The 17374-nt window shown below is 42.2% G+C and overlaps 1 protein-coding gene across 1 annotated transcript in view; it reads right to left on the bottom strand.

The window, feature by feature from the left end:
- Positions 1 to 61: 61 nt before the first annotated feature.
- The window catches only part of KIF5C (kinesin family member 5C), a gene marked incomplete at both ends in the record, with an annotated part of 69124 nt that continues 51811 nt past the window's right edge, over positions 62 to 17374 (bottom strand). The window contains 12 exons of the mRNA XM_080347075.1: positions 62 to 168; positions 705 to 921; positions 3894 to 3998; positions 4711 to 4782; positions 5975 to 6035; positions 6644 to 6745; positions 7584 to 7693; positions 8787 to 8863; positions 9673 to 9790; positions 11568 to 11756; positions 14000 to 14146; positions 15102 to 15308. Coding sequence (XP_080203201.1) covers positions 62 to 168; positions 705 to 921; positions 3894 to 3998; positions 4711 to 4782; positions 5975 to 6035; positions 6644 to 6745; positions 7584 to 7693; positions 8787 to 8863; positions 9673 to 9790; positions 11568 to 11756; positions 14000 to 14146; positions 15102 to 15308 — 1512 coding nt within the window. The remainder of the gene's footprint in view (positions 169 to 704; positions 922 to 3893; positions 3999 to 4710; positions 4783 to 5974; positions 6036 to 6643; positions 6746 to 7583; positions 7694 to 8786; positions 8864 to 9672; positions 9791 to 11567; positions 11757 to 13999; positions 14147 to 15101; positions 15309 to 17374) is intronic.

Genomic DNA, 17374 nt, shown 5'->3' with positions numbered 1-17374 from the left:
AAGGAAACTGAGTGATCAGCGAAAGCAAGGATGAGTAAGTTACTTCGTTCTTACTTCTCGTCTATTTGGTGTTGTGGTAGTAGCTGGAGTTGGACATGCCTCCCCCGCGGATGGCGTGGACGGCCGTTGGAGAGGACGCGGGGTAGTGGCCAGGGCGGATGGGCTTGGCTGCAGAGCAAAAGAAGCAAACCAAACAAGACATTTACCTTCCACACAAGGTTTTGTACTTTCATGCCCCATTTTAAACACCATTTGATTTCACACACACATTCGGACTGCACCACACAGATGGATCGGGCGTCGAAGAGTTTTGACTTCACACAGCCCAATTAAATCACAAGGAGGAGTAATGAGGAAAATAAAGATGAAGGGACAAGGTCCAGAAAGGCAAGGAAAGAATGAAGAGTGTGTGGGGGAGGAGGAAGAAAGTGAGGGACTAATTTGAAGAGACAAGTTTTCAGGTCACTAGAAGGGCACACAAGACCCATTATGCCATTTATTTACTGAGTTAAATATGCACTTTAAATTTCAGGTGGGGCAGATTCTATGAAAAAGTGAAGCCTTTGAAGATTCCTGTGCAGCAGAGAAGCAGAGCCTGTGGTTTCCCCTGAACTGCTGCTTTCAAAGCTCTATTTAAACATGAGCAAAGAGCCCAAACATGAAGTACGCGAGCAAGCACTAACCACTCAACGCCATGTTCTTACCGATTTGAGCGGAGTGCGCTCTCCGGGCCATGTTTTTGGCTCTCACGGCCTCCTTAATGCGATCCACCTCCTGCTGGTAGCGTTTGCGGTCCCGCATGGCGTTCTCCTTGGCCTCCTTCAGTGCGCTCTCCAGGGCCTTAACTCTCTCTGCCGTAGCTCGAAGTCGTTTTTCCAGCTTAGGAAGCTCACAACGAAGATCTGCATTATCACGTACCAACTGCAAGAAAAGCAATTTCCAGAATATCCACTGAGAAGGTTTATTTCATTCAACAAAATTTCACAGAGCGGATCCTGAAGGGTGAGTGGAGTGGAGTGGAGCACCTCCCTTATGAGGAAAGGCTGAGGGAGCTGGGGCTCTTTAGTTTGGAGAAGAGGAGACTGAGGGGTGACCTTATTAATGTTTATAAATATATAAAGGGTGAGTGCCACGAGGATGGAGCCAGGCTCTTCTCGGTGGCAAACAATGGTAGGACAAGGGGTAATGGGATCAAGCTGGAACGCAAGAGGTTCCACTTAAATTTGAGAAAAAACTTCTTCTCAGTAAGGGTGGCAGAGCCTGGCCCAGGCTGCCCAGGGGGGTTGTGGAGTCTCCTTCTGTGCAGACATTCCAACCCGCCTGGACACCTTCCTGTGTAACCTCATCTGGGTGTTCCTGCTCCATGGGGGGATTGCACTGGATGAGCTTTCCAGGTCCCTTCCAATCCCAAACATACTGTGATACTGTGATACTGTGAGGGCTCCAGGACAAAGCCATCTCCTGCACGGCTCTCTGCTACCATACCTGCTTTTCTAGACTTTAAGAGTAACTGCGGCAGAAACTCCACATTTCTTCAGAATGCAGACATGTCCAGCATTTTGCAAATACTTGATCACCGCATTATTTCAAAACAGCAATGCTTAAATATATTTTACAGACAACAATCGTATCATCAAAAATTAATCACCTCCGGTGGTTATGGCATGTTTACCAACTTGTTTCCTACCCAACCTTATGGGAAAAGTGGAAGCTTCAATGCCTCAAACATCGTTAAGAATGATTCTAAGGTCTGTAGTTATCAATGTGATGACTACATGCAACTTCAAATTCATGCATTTCCTCAATTCAATAGGAACCTGAGCAAGGTCGAGCAATTATCAGAATAGCATCTAACTTTACATGCAACAAGAGCCAAGAGAGAGGATTGATTTTCTGATAAATTAAAAAACCTGAGACAAACAGTTAGAAGATCCAGTACAGTTCCTACTGAACAGATTATACCACTACCATAAGTCAACAGAAAACTGTTCCAAAGGAGTGCTTCTCCCTTTTCTGGAGGGAAGGGAAGAAAGTGGTTTAACTACCGCATTAATAATGCAGTAAAGCAACAGCATGTACTAACATTCACACATTGTTTGACAATCAAAATGTTCTACACCTGCTAGTCCAGGCTCAGTGCCAGAAAAAACACACAAACAAAGCTAAAAAAATACTGTCACAGTATGCGAGTGCTCAACAAAATAGTTGTGATATGACAAAAGAGCAGGATGATATCACATTCAGGTCAAGTCCAATGTCATATTTCCCCCTAAGTTTCTTATGAGACATGGACTCCTAGTTGGTTTTGAGTAAAACAAGCTAATGAGAGCTATAAAAATCTGTATCTGAAAACCCAGCAGATGCGTGAACTGAGTGCAAAAAAAGGCAAAATATGTAGTAAAAGGAAAAACACGCCTAACGTCCCAATTTCCACATTTAGAAACTGTGTCTTTAAGCCATCTGTTCCCTGGGAATTTCACAATGCTGAACTGTAGCGGTCACTTGTCACGGTCCGGCACCGCTTGCTTTTCTGGCACGTCCGCAGGAATAAATAAAGCAAACTTCAGAGAGCTCTGTGTCTCACTGATAATGGGTTCAGAAAAACTGCACTGAGAATGTTGTCACTGCTCAAAAATGAAATCCAAAGCATCTTTACTAGTTTGTGTTCCACACCTGAACAGTGGGACACAGTTCAGAAATACTGACACCTGACAAGAGGGTGGAAATGTTCCAGTTTTATCTAACGAGGTGCTGCTTAGATATATACAGGCACCAACGATATATACACACTTCTAGTAAGCAGAGACTAAGGCTCGTGCTTTGACATATACACAAAACACTTGCCTACCACATGTAGGATCGTAGAATCATAGAAGAGTTTGGGCTGGAAGGGACCTTTGAAGCTGATCTAGTGCAGCCCCTGCCCTGAGCAGGGACATCTTCACCCAGCGCACAACCAAGGACACAGGGAGTTACCTGGACCCCTCAGACCTGCTGTGCTGCAGACGGCGATTCCAGTTTGCAGGACCTGAGCACTTCATGGAACATCATTCAGCTCAGCGTGTACAAGATGGAACCATGAGCCAAGACCTCATTGCAGCCCCGGTTCTTCACGTCTCTAAGCCCAGTTCAATTCCTAAAGCCTGACCAGCCCCAGCTCACCCAAAAGCCCATTTCCAAAAGGCATATTGTACCAAGTAGTTCCTGAGCAAGTGATCTTGGTATCAGTCACCCAAAGCCTTCTTAAGGAAGCATTAAAAAAGCCTGGCCTTGTTCCAGGGGAGGGGGGGAAATTAATACTAGCTTTAAGAACAATAAAACCAGATACATTTCATCTCTGGTCCAAAAGGAGCCTTAAGGTCTATGACAATGACAAAGTTAGAGGCGTTTGGAGTATTCGAGTGGAACAAAAAGCCTTGGGGTAGAAAGAAAACAAAATATATGTAGCTACATATACATTCTCAAGAAAACCTGTGATAGAATAAAGGAAGGTTTAAACCCAAGAAGGAGTTTATTAAGTTTCTTTCAGCATCTAGGTCTGTATTTCTTCTTTATATTGTAATGAAGCAGTCAGACTCTCTGCACTTCTGCTCCTAAGATGAATGCTGGGCCTCAATTACTTTAAAGAAACAAACAAATGGCAATTTTGGTCTCGTTTCTCCCAAGTTTCCAGTCAAAAATGTCTTGTTTATTTATTAAGAACACGTTCACAAGAAGTACGGGTAGTGGAAAGAGCAGCTCTTACACCCGCTCCTAATGCCAAGAATTTTAGTTGAGAACTCTAGGTACCATTTCCTCAGACAGTACATGTTACCTTCAAAAATTATCCTTTGAAACAGTAATTTTAGGGTTTTTTTTTTAAGGAAAGAGAAGGAAGGCGGTGGAGCCCCTACCTGTTTGTGAACCTTTGTAAGCTGTTCCAGGTTGTTCTCAAGAAAGGAAATCTTCTGCTTCTGCGCGGCGCTTCCGCCTCCGTCGTCGCTGTCAAGTTCAACACTCTGCACAGAGAGCGGCAGCGCTCAGCAAAGCCGGGCACAAACTCAACAGGAAGCTCAAGTCTTCTGTCACTTTAAGCTTCCCAAAGGCAGAAAAGTCTTCCAGAGCCCCAAATAAAGAGAATTTATCTTACCTGTTCATTTGACATTTAAGAGCCACATTCACGGCTACGCAAAAGATAAACTATTCCTACTGAACAGCTATGGGGGGGATCTTGAACACAAAAATCATAGATTTTCTTGGAGAAAACCCTTTTTCCTTCTTTTTTTCCATTCCTGGCAGGCATTTTTACGTAATATGGGTTTTCAACCTTCTTCAACAGTTAAAAATACATTAATTTCTGCCAAACTATATTTTTTCCAGGAAAAGGCTGAGTAGTCACAAGCCCATAGAAAGAAAGGGCCGCAGCATTCAGTCTCGCATAAGTTACTGCAAGTGATATTGAATAATTTCTGGTACCCATTAATACCATCTTTGAGAATTTTGTAACTGAACTGAACTGGATTGGTTCATTTTGCTTAACCACCAGGACTTGTCCTTAACAAACTGGCACCGAATTAAAATTGATAAACATCAGAACAGTTTTAATCTTCTTACTCAACTGTTATTGAAAAGGAAAACATCCCGTTTTGTAGCAACATGCACGAAAAGCTTCCAGCAAATCTCAATATTGCAAAAAAGATAAGACTTGGGTTTAAAAAGGTATAGTCTTACTTTTTTAACGCGGGTAGTGAGATCTTGCACAAACAGTTTACGGAGGTTGTGAAGAGTCTGAAGTTCTCTTGCCTGGAATCAAAACAAAAAGGCACAAACCAGTAAGAGGGAGTAGATAGTCTGGTGTAAAAATTCTCCACAGGTTTGAGTCGCTAATACGACTTTATGGTGATTTACTTATAGAGATGTGCCTGCCTGTAGGTATATGCAGCCCACGCTGTTCCTTACCAAAGAGCTTTTATGCTTATCCACGCACATCCTGCAATTTAAATGAATTGCTCAATAAGCTCCACCACAACTCCAAGCTTTTGAACTTGTTTTTTTTTTTGTCTTTATCTCTCAAAAGAAAAAGGCAAAACTGACTAGAAACTTAAACAAAATAATCCCATCTGGGTTTCTGCAAGCTGACGGTGTGGTGCTGCCTAATGCTGATCTCCAGCTGCCTTAACTCATTCGGCATACACCGAAAATCGAGTCTACACGCAAGCTCTGTAAGTATGTGATGAGTATAGTTCATATCAGAAAGGCTGGGTACATCTCTCCTTTGCAGGGGTTTATTTTAACAAGGTTTATGTCTGGGGGAGCCATCAGGAGCCAAAGCTGAAAGGACCTGAATAATTCAGCTTCAGATTCTTTGTAATGAACTCTAATGGATCCTGAGGCCACGCTAAGCTTAGTTTTTAAAGCATCACACACAGGAGCAAACATCGATTTTGAGTTTATAACCCTTGCAACACCAGCAAAAATCACTGTATGATGCTCCTAAACCAGGTGTGGTTTAGACCAGCTGCTGAGACCTTTGAGCAATACTGCCTGTTTTACAGACAGCTAAAAACGAAGCTTCTAACAAAACTGTGCAGCACCAGCTTCAAGCCTGAAGGCACCACCCATCGTAGATCACATTTTTAACATCACACGCACAATATCGTATTTCTTTGTAAGTTGTTACACTGGTCAAATTAGCGGCAGGTACGTGTCACCTACCTGTGGCTACGCTATTCCGTACGCTGGTTATTTCAGGTGATTTAAACGAACAAGGACACAGTACCAATAGACTTAACAGTGATAGCTTAATCAGAGGAGGCAACAATAATGGCATTTATTATTAAATTTTAAAATTCAACTTCACGATTTGGCAAAATGCACAAATTTATCCTATTGTGATATAAACTAGTAATCTTGGGCACAGATACAAGTGTTTGATAACACATTGGTGATTAAGACCTAGGGGGAAAAAGCTCAATAAAGGCTAATAAAGACATACCACTGTTTCCTCCAGTCCCTTAAGATCTTCTCTTGCTTGTTCTCTTTTATCATTAAGCATTCTAGAAAGATCACAACATTAAACACAAATCAAAAATGTTGAAGTCATAGAAGAGAATCAATCGACGTTCAGTTTGAGTAGAACATCTGCAGATGTGAGCGAATTGTGCGTCTCTCTGCCTCGGTAATGACACTTTTGGCTGCCGCAGAGATGCAGCTTTCTCACAGCGAATGGCTGAGCCATCATCTCCAGTTCTTGTGTGCACACGGGAAATTTTTCTCTCTCATTTTCAGGAAAAGCTTTTACTCAGGTATCTGATTTATTATCAGCCCACATCCCAAACCCCAACTTCTTTCTTGCCTGTTTTTGCTGTGCGGGAATACATGGGAGATTTAAAACTTTTTATAATATTTAATACAATCAAAGCTCTACAAATCTATCTATATAAAATTTTTTAAAATATTTTCCAGAAAGTATCAAATCCACTATTAAGGACCCTTAATATGGAGGAACTGGTAATCATTTTAGTACTGTACATTGGCTTTGTTACTGAAATGTTATTTTCAGCATGAATACTTCAACACAAATGCTTCTCAGTTGGACATTTCCTGTGGACACGTTTAAAGCCACTATATTCAAGGACAGCAGATGAGAAAACTGTTGACTTACATGAGCTTTTCCAGTTTCATTTCTCTTTCCTGGTCCTCAATTTTTAATTTATCATAATCAGCGCTCAGTTTCTCTTGTTCCAGTTGCAATTTCTGATTCATACTGGAATGTGAAAGAAAAAAATCAGCACAGCTCACTCCTGAACCCCATAAACAAGGTTGGGCAAATCTCCATAGCCAAAACAGGGTCAGATAGAGACAGTAAAGCTGTAACTCCCTACTGAAATATTGTGAAAGAAATTAAGTATAAAGAATCTGAAGAACAATAGATTTTATGTTAAAATACTTAAGAAATAAATACAGTGGCTTGCGTCCTTTATCTTAAAGGACATGAACGGTTCTTGCAATCTTTCTGCCCTGCTTCCTTATGTTTCTTATTTCCCTATAATTAGTCTTTGGCCACACAATAAATACAATGAAAGAATGAAGAGTATATCAGGATTGCCTGGATTTAATAAATGCTGACAAAAAGAAGAGAACAGCAGCAAAGAACTCAGTTTTTCAAGTGCTGGAGTATCTCACAGACTTATGTTGCTGTGTCAGGAAGAAATATTAAGGGTGTGAAAATGGGACACATTCGAGTCAGCCAGACTCACAGAAAGTCTGTGGCAGGACTAGTAGCTATAAGAGGCCCTCAAAACCTTTATCTCTTTTACAATCCGTTCTCTTCCAACCTTCTTTTAAATACTGAACTGCACGTGTAACATTATTCTTTCTTTTCCCCCTCTGTAACTTTATGGACTTGTTAAAGCTCCACCATAAAGAACGAGGCACTATAATCCACTCTGCAAAATAAGTAGAGAGTTGGCTGTTGAATGTAATTTGTGTAAGACACTGAAGTGTCTAGACACCATTAAAACTAACAAACCGACCCCAAACCATCCCTCCAGCATCACAGAACAGGTCAGGGACAGAGAAAGGGATGGAGCGAGTGAACATACTCTCTGATTTCATCAATTATTTTCTGCTTCTCTTCAATTTCATCCCTCAGCCTGGACAGCTGCTTCTGGTGGGCTTCCCTGTGACTCTCCATCTGCTGCTCCAGGGCCTTCTGCGGAGCGCAAACAGAGCCAGACGTGAGACACAAACCCAGTTTATTCACCTGCTTATTCACCGAGAAAATACACGTACAGCTATACCCGTGACAGAAAAAAACCCCCAAAACAGCCTCCCCCTCTCTGAGAATTGTTTATCCACAGCCCGATTTTTTAGCTTCTAGGATCAGGTGTATCTCAACTAGTAAGAAAAACTCAATGTATCCTTTAGATTGCTAATAAAATACTTCCTTATTTTCTTCCAACCGTAAGGAATAATTGTGCAACTATTTTAATAACTTAAACTTTTTATAATGGAGGTAAAAGTTCTGAGGCTGAAAAACCTCTATCATTATCCTTGTAGAATTATATTTTTCCTTTTATGCAATTTGCAACCCCATCGGAAACACAACTCACAACTCTCTCCTAACATTTCTTCGTTGCATCCGAAAGGAAGAGGAAAATATCGGAAAACAGGTTTTTATTTCATTATTATTTCTAGGACATAGTCAGAATTCTTGCAAAACAATTTGGGAAAGTGGTCTGGCCTCTATTTTATCCAATTTTAGTCCCTAAATTACATTAGCCCCAATACTCTGATTCACTACTTAGCAAATTGACTTTCAGCAGAGTTCCACTGGCAAAAAATCGAAGTAACATAGAGGTGAATCGGTATCATTTTTCAGTTGTATATAACAAAACTGTTCTCGAGGATGGATGCAATATACTGGCTCTTATATTTCGCTTCTCCATTCGTGTGATCTGAGGAACCCAAATGAACACAGTCCACTGAACCTCTCTGCTCCTTGAAGTTGGCTCAGCTTACAAGCTGCTCAGAGGACAAACTCACCTCAGATATTCAAGCTCTAACTTACTTTTTGCCATCATCTGGTCAACAACCTCAATACCAGCAAGTTCTCTAATTTCCCAAAGGTCACTCAATTACATGAGGTCGGATTTTCTAACAGAACCTGGCAATTCTGACAGAGGCCGAAAGTGTTTTCTAAAAGCACATAACGTGTGAAGGGAGACAAAATTACACCCTAATTATCAGCTTAATGAACAATGTCACTGAGAAATGCCTTCTAGAATTGCTGCACGCCACGCTACCTTCATCTCCTCTGCGTCCTGAAGCCGGGTCAGATGTTCCTTCTCCTTATCCTTGAAGCTGACTTCGTGCATTTTTTCTGTTTAAAATGGGAGACAATTGAGGATTAAGTGCACAGTTCCAGGACATGTTTTATCCAGCCATTTTAAAAAAAGCATAACAAAACTGTTCCTGCTTTTGCAGGGGAGATGGGTTTGGAGGGGCAGACACAGCCATGATTTGCAGTACCCAACCTGTGACCATACTGCCCAAACCTTCTTTTCCTCTATAACAACCCACATTATTTTCAGACCACCCACCACATTGTAATTAAACACAAAACAGGAGCTCAGCAATGCTACAAGAACTGCTTTTGATATACATTTCCTACATTAAATCAGAAGTGGGATAAAGCAGCAATTCTTAGAATGAAGTCAGCTGGATGCTTTTACTCAATCCTAAGGGAAGCAGCTTCCTTTTGAATGGGGCAGGGGGCAACTGAAATTAGATGGATATCCAAGAATTTTACAGAACAGAGATTTAGCAAGATTGATTGGTGCTATTTTGCTAAAGGTTTTTTATTATTATTATTACTATTATTATTATTTCTTATGTCATTAAAACATAAGGTTAAGCGCATCACAAAATTTTTGATTCCTTGGAAAAATTAAGTTTCTCTGTATTGTGTGAATGGACTGGGCTGAAAGGGATAATTCTGGTTTTATCTGAAATGCAACATAAGGAAATGCAATCTGTTAAATATTCTGGATCACGATTTATGTCTTCACCACAAAATCCTAAGCAGACAATAAAATGTCGTGTACTGTACAGGTGATACTTCAGCCAACACTGAATTTTCTCAGATACAGCTGGTAGAAGAAATGATGACCACAAGACCCAGTGTTGTACCTTGAGCACGTAACTTGGCAAGTTCTTCATTGAGAGAGTCCTGGGACTCTTCCAGCTGCCTTCTCTTCTGCTCCATATTTTGCATGTAGTCTGTAAGGGACTTGATCTTTGCTTCATGCTTTAAAGACACGGGGGATAGCAATGAGAAGTGAGTACCACAGTTTGTTACCTAAGAACACATGTACTCCTCTACATACAGGAGATAAAATAGGAAGCTCTCCACATCCAGAGCTGATGACTAGGAGACAATACAGCAAACGATCTGAGAAGGAGCTAACAGACCAAAAGAGGCTGTGTTTTGAAAGGTCACACTTAGTAGCTGTGGCAGGTACACCTCCCCTCCCTCGAAAGCACCAGAAACTTGTAGATCAATGGACTACAGTCATGTACATGCCCCTTGGTGAACAGGCAGTGTTCCTGGCCAACGAAACACCTCGGCTGAGAGAAGTTTCTAGACCACTGACCATGTCTGACCACAGCTCAGATTCAACTGGCTTTGCAGTCTCGTCTCTTATATTTCCTCTTTCCACAAGGATAAGCCTCAAATCCTAACCCTCCATTCTCCTCTCTGTAAGCAGGTACAGAGGACAGCAGGGCTCGCTTGTGACAAGCTCTGAGCATTGAAGCTCTCTGTGATTCCAGAGTGACCACACTCAAAGAGGACAAACACCACCCCCACAGAAGAGCCCGGCTGCCTTCTGCTCCCTTCCTCACCGGGTCAGCGTAAGCCAACGCGACGGCTGAAAGAGACTGTCCCACCACCACCTGCCAAGACCTTTATTCACAGGACAGTTTGGGTTGAAGGGACCTTGCAGCAGGGACATCTGCACCAGCTCAGGTTGCTCAGAGCCCCATCCAGCCTGGCCTGGGATGTCTCCAGGGATGGTTCATCCACCACTTCTCTGGCCAACCTGGGCCAGGTCCTCAGCACCCTCAGTGTCAAAAATTTCTTCCTCACGTCTAAAGCTCTATTTCCAGCTCAGCGTTGCTGCTGAAGCGTGCATACAGCTGCTTTGTGAGGCAAGCCTTCATCTGCTTTACTAGCCTAAGCTCCCAAGGAAAGGGAGCAGCACAGGCTGGCAGGATGACTTCCTTCAGTGCCCGTGCCAAACCACGATCTACTTTAAGACAAGTTGATAAATATAGTTTTTACTTGACATCTTTGGCCAGCCAATACCATCAGGACTCCAACCTCCCCTTAATATTAAGAAGCAGTCTTACAGCTACAGCTTTATTAAGCAGAACTTAATTAAGGTATTGTGCTGCAGAACAAGAAGCTATCCTTGTTCCAGGTGTTGTTACACTAACTGGTAGCAAATGAAATACAGTCAGCTCTATTGTCTCCTGCCCTTCACGTGTCCACTTCAAAGCAGTTACCTCCTCTGCAGCAAGTGTCACCGCTTGTCACTGCTGCCCACTGTGAAGCCTTCCTACCATCTAGATTTCTAGCTTACATGGTAATATTTTCCATAACATTTTATATATTGCTGCCTAGTTATCTTGTTAGCATACGAACAGACCAGGTACAGGAGGCTCTCTGAATGTCTTGCTAGTGAACCATACAATCACTGCTTCTTTTCTCAGGTTGCTTTGAAAGTGATGGTACAAGATACAAATGCACGCAGAGGAAATCCAATTCGAGGAGGACTTTCAGTATTATGCCATAGAAAACATTTCGAGATCGACAGCAGGACAGGATTTTGCCACAGAATGTGCTGAAAAACATTGAGGGGGAGGAATGGGAGAAGAGAGAAAGAAAAGAAAAACAACAAAACAGGAGAAATGCCACTCTGCACCCTGAATTCTAATTTCTCACTCCCAGCACACACATTTCATGAGGAAGGGGGCTGAGAAAGTCAAACCTTGCTGCAAAGGGCCAAGGAAGGAACAAACACCTGTGAAATGAGGAGCTGGCAGGCTGCGAGCTCCCTCTCGCTGGCGTTCATCTTCCTGTTGGAGTCTATCTGGGCGCTCTCCAGCTGTTTGCTGCGGTTCACCAGAGACTTCACCTCAGATTTCATCTTGCTGATGTAAAGCCGTGCCATGGTGAACTCCTCCTCAATCACCCCGTTCACATCTGCTAACTAAACACACACAAGATTGCGATCTTTAAGGTGTGGTTCCTACAGGTAAGTCAACGCAAAGCGGTTTTCCTGCTGTGAAACTCTTGTCTAAAGCTAGGAAGCCTCTGTGAAAGCACGGCAGCACTCAAGGAATAACCACAGACCTTCAGGTCACCTTTAAACATGTTGTACCACTCTGTTTCTTCCCTGATAAGCCTCAAAAGTGAGAAATTAAGGCTTGCACATACAGCGTGCTTCCTAAGTTTAGTGGTTCAATATCTAAAGTAATCAAGCCCACCATTATGTAAAGAGCATGTTTTGGAGAAACCTTCTCATGTCGCCAGCACAGGAAACTTTCCTTCTTTCAAGCAGCTGTAAGCTGAGGAGCATTTTCAAAGTATTCCTTAAAGAAATCTCCTCTTGAAGGGTTGTGCTTCTTCAGTAAGGAGCTGTTAGACAGACATGGGTCTGGAAATCCCACCTGGCAAGAGGGAAGTAACTGCTCTCATTCTAAATATTAATATCATTCTATTTACACATCATATCCTTCCCTGGTTTAACGTGCTGACTTTTATTTGCATGTCTTCTCTTAATGATTTTTTCTTCAGCTACTTAATTCACGTAACGCACTGACAAGCTGTGAAGATTCTCCTTGAGAAGCACATGGCTGGCAACTTCATCTGCTTTTTGCCTTTTTCCCAGCACCACGGGAAGAGAACACGCGCTGGAGCTTCTCCCAACAGCCTAAAAAATGCAACTGCTTCCAAAATCCTCAGTCTGGTCTGAAATTAAACACACTTTGAGAGGATGCTAATTGCCAACAAATTGGAAATTATTCTTCTAAAAGCTTCTCAATCTGGCCTTATTTACAGTGACAGCTGTCCTGTAAAATGCTGACATCCTGGTTACTATAAAAACTTGTATCTAACAGACTCCACCTCCATTTTCAAAGATTTTGTCCTATGTCCCGTAGTTCCTATGACAACGGCCACCAGAGGTTGCTGTAACATCTAGCAAGGTCTGGTACCTGGGATGGTGGCCTCTGCAGCAAGAGCATCTGCTGGGCTTTACCAGAATATCAACAACTCTCCGAGTCTCCAGCTGCACTTACTTTTACATTTGACCTCTGAAAAAGTTCAGGAGAGATCGGTGCTCAAAAACTGAGAAGTGAAGGAAAAGCAAGAAAATGGAGTGCATTGCAAGTAAGAGACATACAGGTTGATAATTCATTTCTTAACCAGTTTTAGCAATTGCTCTTTTTCAGGTGGTGCTAATGGCATCTTATCTGTCCTTTTAAAATCACCAGCAAGATTTTCTAGGTAATGAAAAGTTGCTATGAGAGATGTGTCATTTAGCAACGACTATACAAAAACCTTGTCTGAGGCTTTGCATACTGTTCATCTACAACACGAGACGTGTGACAAAGTGAGTCGCTACCTCCTTTACACTCAAGAGACAGACAAATTTCAAAGCAAAGCTGGCTAAAATTTGCACCAGCTCCAGGCACGTTCAGATACCAAGGCTTTTGCTGCTTCAGCCACCTTCACCCCCATTCTCACCTTCTTACCTCAGAGGAAAATGATCCTCTGTAATTTTTCATCTAGAAAGGCCATTGGTCAATACACAAAAGTTAAGCTGGTCCTACCATCATGTAAATGTTTATGTGGTATCTAGCACAAATTCACCAATGCTGGGAATCAGTACATTTAAAGCATCTTATGTTCAGAAACACACATGGAAGTGTGGGCTCTTTGAAGATGTCACCATCGAAAGGCAATACACACTAGAATGCACAAAACACAACTTCCATGCCTATTTTTTCATGCGAGTGCCCCAGGCAGCCATCAGTACAGACCTGTGGCTTTGAGAACTGTTCAGCTACAGCACAGTTTTAGGACAAACTTCAAACAAAAAAGTAGCCACCCAGAAGCCACATCTCCCCAGTAAAGATTCTTCAGGCTCTGGGTCATGCCAGTTAATGAAGGAGGAGGGCTACGTGTGTATTATTCTGGGGGAAACTCAGCTACCCCCCATTAATTAATGCATCGATACACAGATGGGCTGCATTAGTCTGGCCTCAAACACCGAGCTGGGAATAAATGTGGTAATTGTGTGCACAGACACATCTCTGACCCTGACAAAGATCTCCTCGGTATTTAAACAGCAGCATCCCGGGAGGAGAAACCTGTATCGCACACTTTCCACCTCAAGTATTTTGATACTACAGGAGCTTTGGGGTCAAGCAGTAAAAATAGCCAACTTACTGTTTTAACGTCATTAGTGCCAATGATTCCTCCAATCTCTCCCAGGTCCTTCAGCAGCAAGTTCAAGATTTCTGTAGCTCTCTTCTTCTGGTGGTTACTGAGCTCCTGCAACTGGCCCAGCTCCCTCTGCGTTGCTGTCAGGGCACTCTGGAAAGGTTGAAAAGCAAAAGTCACCCCTCTGCAGACAGGGCATCAGTTCCTCTCCGAGATCCATTACACAGTATTGTCTTGTATTTTCTTCAACATTCCTACTGGATCAACATACTGACGCTAACAATTCCCCCTTGCCATAATCCACTTTCACAACTCGCTGCTTTAGATCTACTGAATGTAAATGTAAATCCTCTAAGAATCTTATTTGCATAACACATGTCAAAGGTTAATCACAGACAAACATATATAGAAGGATATAAAACTCATTTTTTTCAAATGGATTTCATGGTAATCTGTTTTACTGAAGTGGATGATGAAGTCTTCCATGAAAACAGACCTGTCAACAACAGCTTCCTCAGTTTGTGTAAGGAATTAAGGGTGTATTAAGCTAGTAAGCCAATCTTGATTTTTCTCAGATCAGATTTTTTACTTAGATCAGTACATGTAAAGCTGATTTTTTTCGGATTCCTTCCTTGAAATCTCCTGACTGTGCAAAATTGCTGCTCCATGGTGCAGAGTCCAGAAAACCACAAAATGCTGCAATGTGCACAAAGCAGATTTTCACCTCTTTCTTGGCATGACACAGTTTTTCAATAACCAAAACACAGAATGGCCAGTTCTCACATTCAGTTCAGTTGCTGCTCTGCTGTGCAAAATACAGAGGTTGCAACAGAGCCGCAATCTGCCATCAGCTCCCATAGAGCAGCTTGTGAATTCCCTTAATTTTATCGTTTAATTAAGATAGAAGAGAGAGGGTAGCATTGGCAAATAGGGATCTTTTAACAGCTTCCCTGCTATTCTAATTTTTAACCTACATAACAACATATTGTGAAAGATTCCTGAGATGGCAGAGGCTGGCGGTTCTTCGGGAGCCCCTATGGAAATCTTGAGGGGAAATGCAGAGTTGGGGGTGAGGAGGGAACCAGGACTATAAACCCCTTGCTCTTACACTCTTCTGTGCCAGCTCGTCAGCCAGCTGCTCGTTGGTCCTTGTTTTGTCCTCCACTTCTTGGGATTTCTGGTCATAATTGACAGCTAACTCTTCCAGGGCCTGCAGGACCTCTTTCACTTCGTCTTTCGCTGCTTCGTTCTCAATCTGAAGACGGGTCAGCTCCTCTTGAATCTTCTCATAATCTCTCCTAGTGGAGGCCAAAAGCTGGAAACCAGATATCACAGAGGCGTTAGGTCACCCAAGAACTCATTCAAAAGTAACATTGAAAAGGGCAAGAACAGACAAAGAGAGACAGAAAGAAGAAATCCTGCTACTCTACCAGAAACAGCATCACTTTCAGCATAAAAGTATTCAAAGGGAACAAAAAAGTGCTAAACTTCAATGAAAAGAAAAATCTTAATCAAATCCTATTATGACACAAGACTGAAGCAGAGAAACTTATTTTAAACAGTATCATAGCTCAAAATGAATTTTCTGCCCTCAATCCAAAGCTGCATCTAGGACCAAAAAATACCACAAAGTAAAATGTTTAAACACGGACTCACAGCTTTGAACTGAACCAAGTGAAAGGGCTCTCTGAGGCAGCCTCAAAGATCCTGTGGCAGTAGAGGGATATTTTGATAAGAAAACCTATGATGATTACTCTCAGTTATCATCTGAAGCACGATGCTGCAGACAGATTAGTTGCTTATATTTGCCAAGGGAAAACACTAACTGAAGAAGAAAATACAGATTTCACACATACTAGTGAGTATTTCTGATTTGTAAAACTTATTAAATGTGCTCTTTGGGTGCTACTAGGAGAGATGCTGAAGTTTCAGTGGCAGCGCTGATTGTCTCCTCTTCCTTGCCGCTGCACTACTCCATGCAGGTGTTAAAGGCTCAAAGTTTCAGCTATCATGTTCTTAGCACGAAACCAGACTCAACAGCAGTCATATACTGCAGAATGATGGGAAAATAAATAAATAAAAGGTGCCACTTAACATTTATTGCCAATAAAATACTTTTGGGAAGAACAAATTTTGAGAAGAAAAACATAAAATATAGAGCAATAACATCTAAAATTTAGCGCATGAGCTACAAGTAGGCATTCATGCTTCCAGGTCATCCTAACAACAAAGACTGGACACTCACTCACAAAACCTGCTGATTTCCAAGCCTTCCCATGGATGGATTAGTAAAATATTGCTGTAGTGCAGCTTTCTTGGACAGGAGAACAAAATCGGCACTACTGGTGGACTTGTGGCCTGCCCCACCACTGCCCGCTGCCTCCCAGGCCATCAAGAAGTTCAGTGGGACACCCCAAGCTAAACAGAAACATTTCTCCAAAAAGGAGCACCTAAAAGGAGACATTTCAGAGAAGACACTGGGTTGTTTTGCTCCGAGCGCTAATGGGAAATGGGAAGCCAAGCCGGCAGCTTCAGGCACTGGCACATGCCCAAAGTGGTGAAGGGAGGATTCGGATGTAAAGGAAATTTTCCTCACTGGAAATGCTGCAGCCTCAGAAGTGCACTCACGTTACGGAAAAACCCACTGAATTGCCAAAGCCAGATGGCATGTAAATATTTAAACAACAAAATAGCTTAAAATAATCTTTCTACTAAACACAGATGGAACTATTATTTACATTTACTTGAGAAAATTTCTGTGTGAATATTACTGTGACTGCAAGTAAAGGGAAGTGTTACATATCACCTAAAGCAACAACACAGCTCCCCAGAAGATTCTTGTTGATACAATGTGGAAAAATACACCATCAAGATTTCAAAAAGCTATTGATAACACGTTATACTGATCAGTTGTCAACAAAGGGAAGGAGACGGTGGCTGCCGCACTTTGTGGATCTGTTCACAGCACAAAAGATGAAGAGTGGAAGACTCACAATCCCCCCAAATACAAACCCTAAGAAACAGCTGGTGGTGAAAATGTACCAAAAGATAGCGGTATCGGCACATATCATCTGTGGCAGGCCTTAGATTTATAATTAACCTGCTATATTAATCAAGCAGAAAAAAAGCACTCTGGTTAATTAGAGGGAAGCGGAATGAGGCAGCTGCTCTGCAGCACATCTGTATCATAGAGCTAATCACGGGCTCCAAGAATCGCCCCCACAGAGCAGGTGAAGCTCACACATGGACGACAAAACCTCGAAAAACTAATTCAACACCCTTAAAGAAGAAAACAAAAATAATGCACTGGCTTTCAAAGGTAAGAGATGGACAAGTGTCTCAGATGCAGCAGCGAAACCTGCTGAGCAAGCAGTGTAACAT

This window comes from Nesoenas mayeri (assembly GCF_963082525.1).
Source record: "Nesoenas mayeri genome assembly, chromosome: 6".
NCBI classification, from domain to species: domain Eukaryota; kingdom Metazoa; phylum Chordata; class Aves; order Columbiformes; family Columbidae; genus Nesoenas; species Nesoenas mayeri.
The sequence above is the reverse complement of the archived record's forward strand: the minus strand, read 5'-3'. Positions and strand labels throughout refer to the sequence as shown.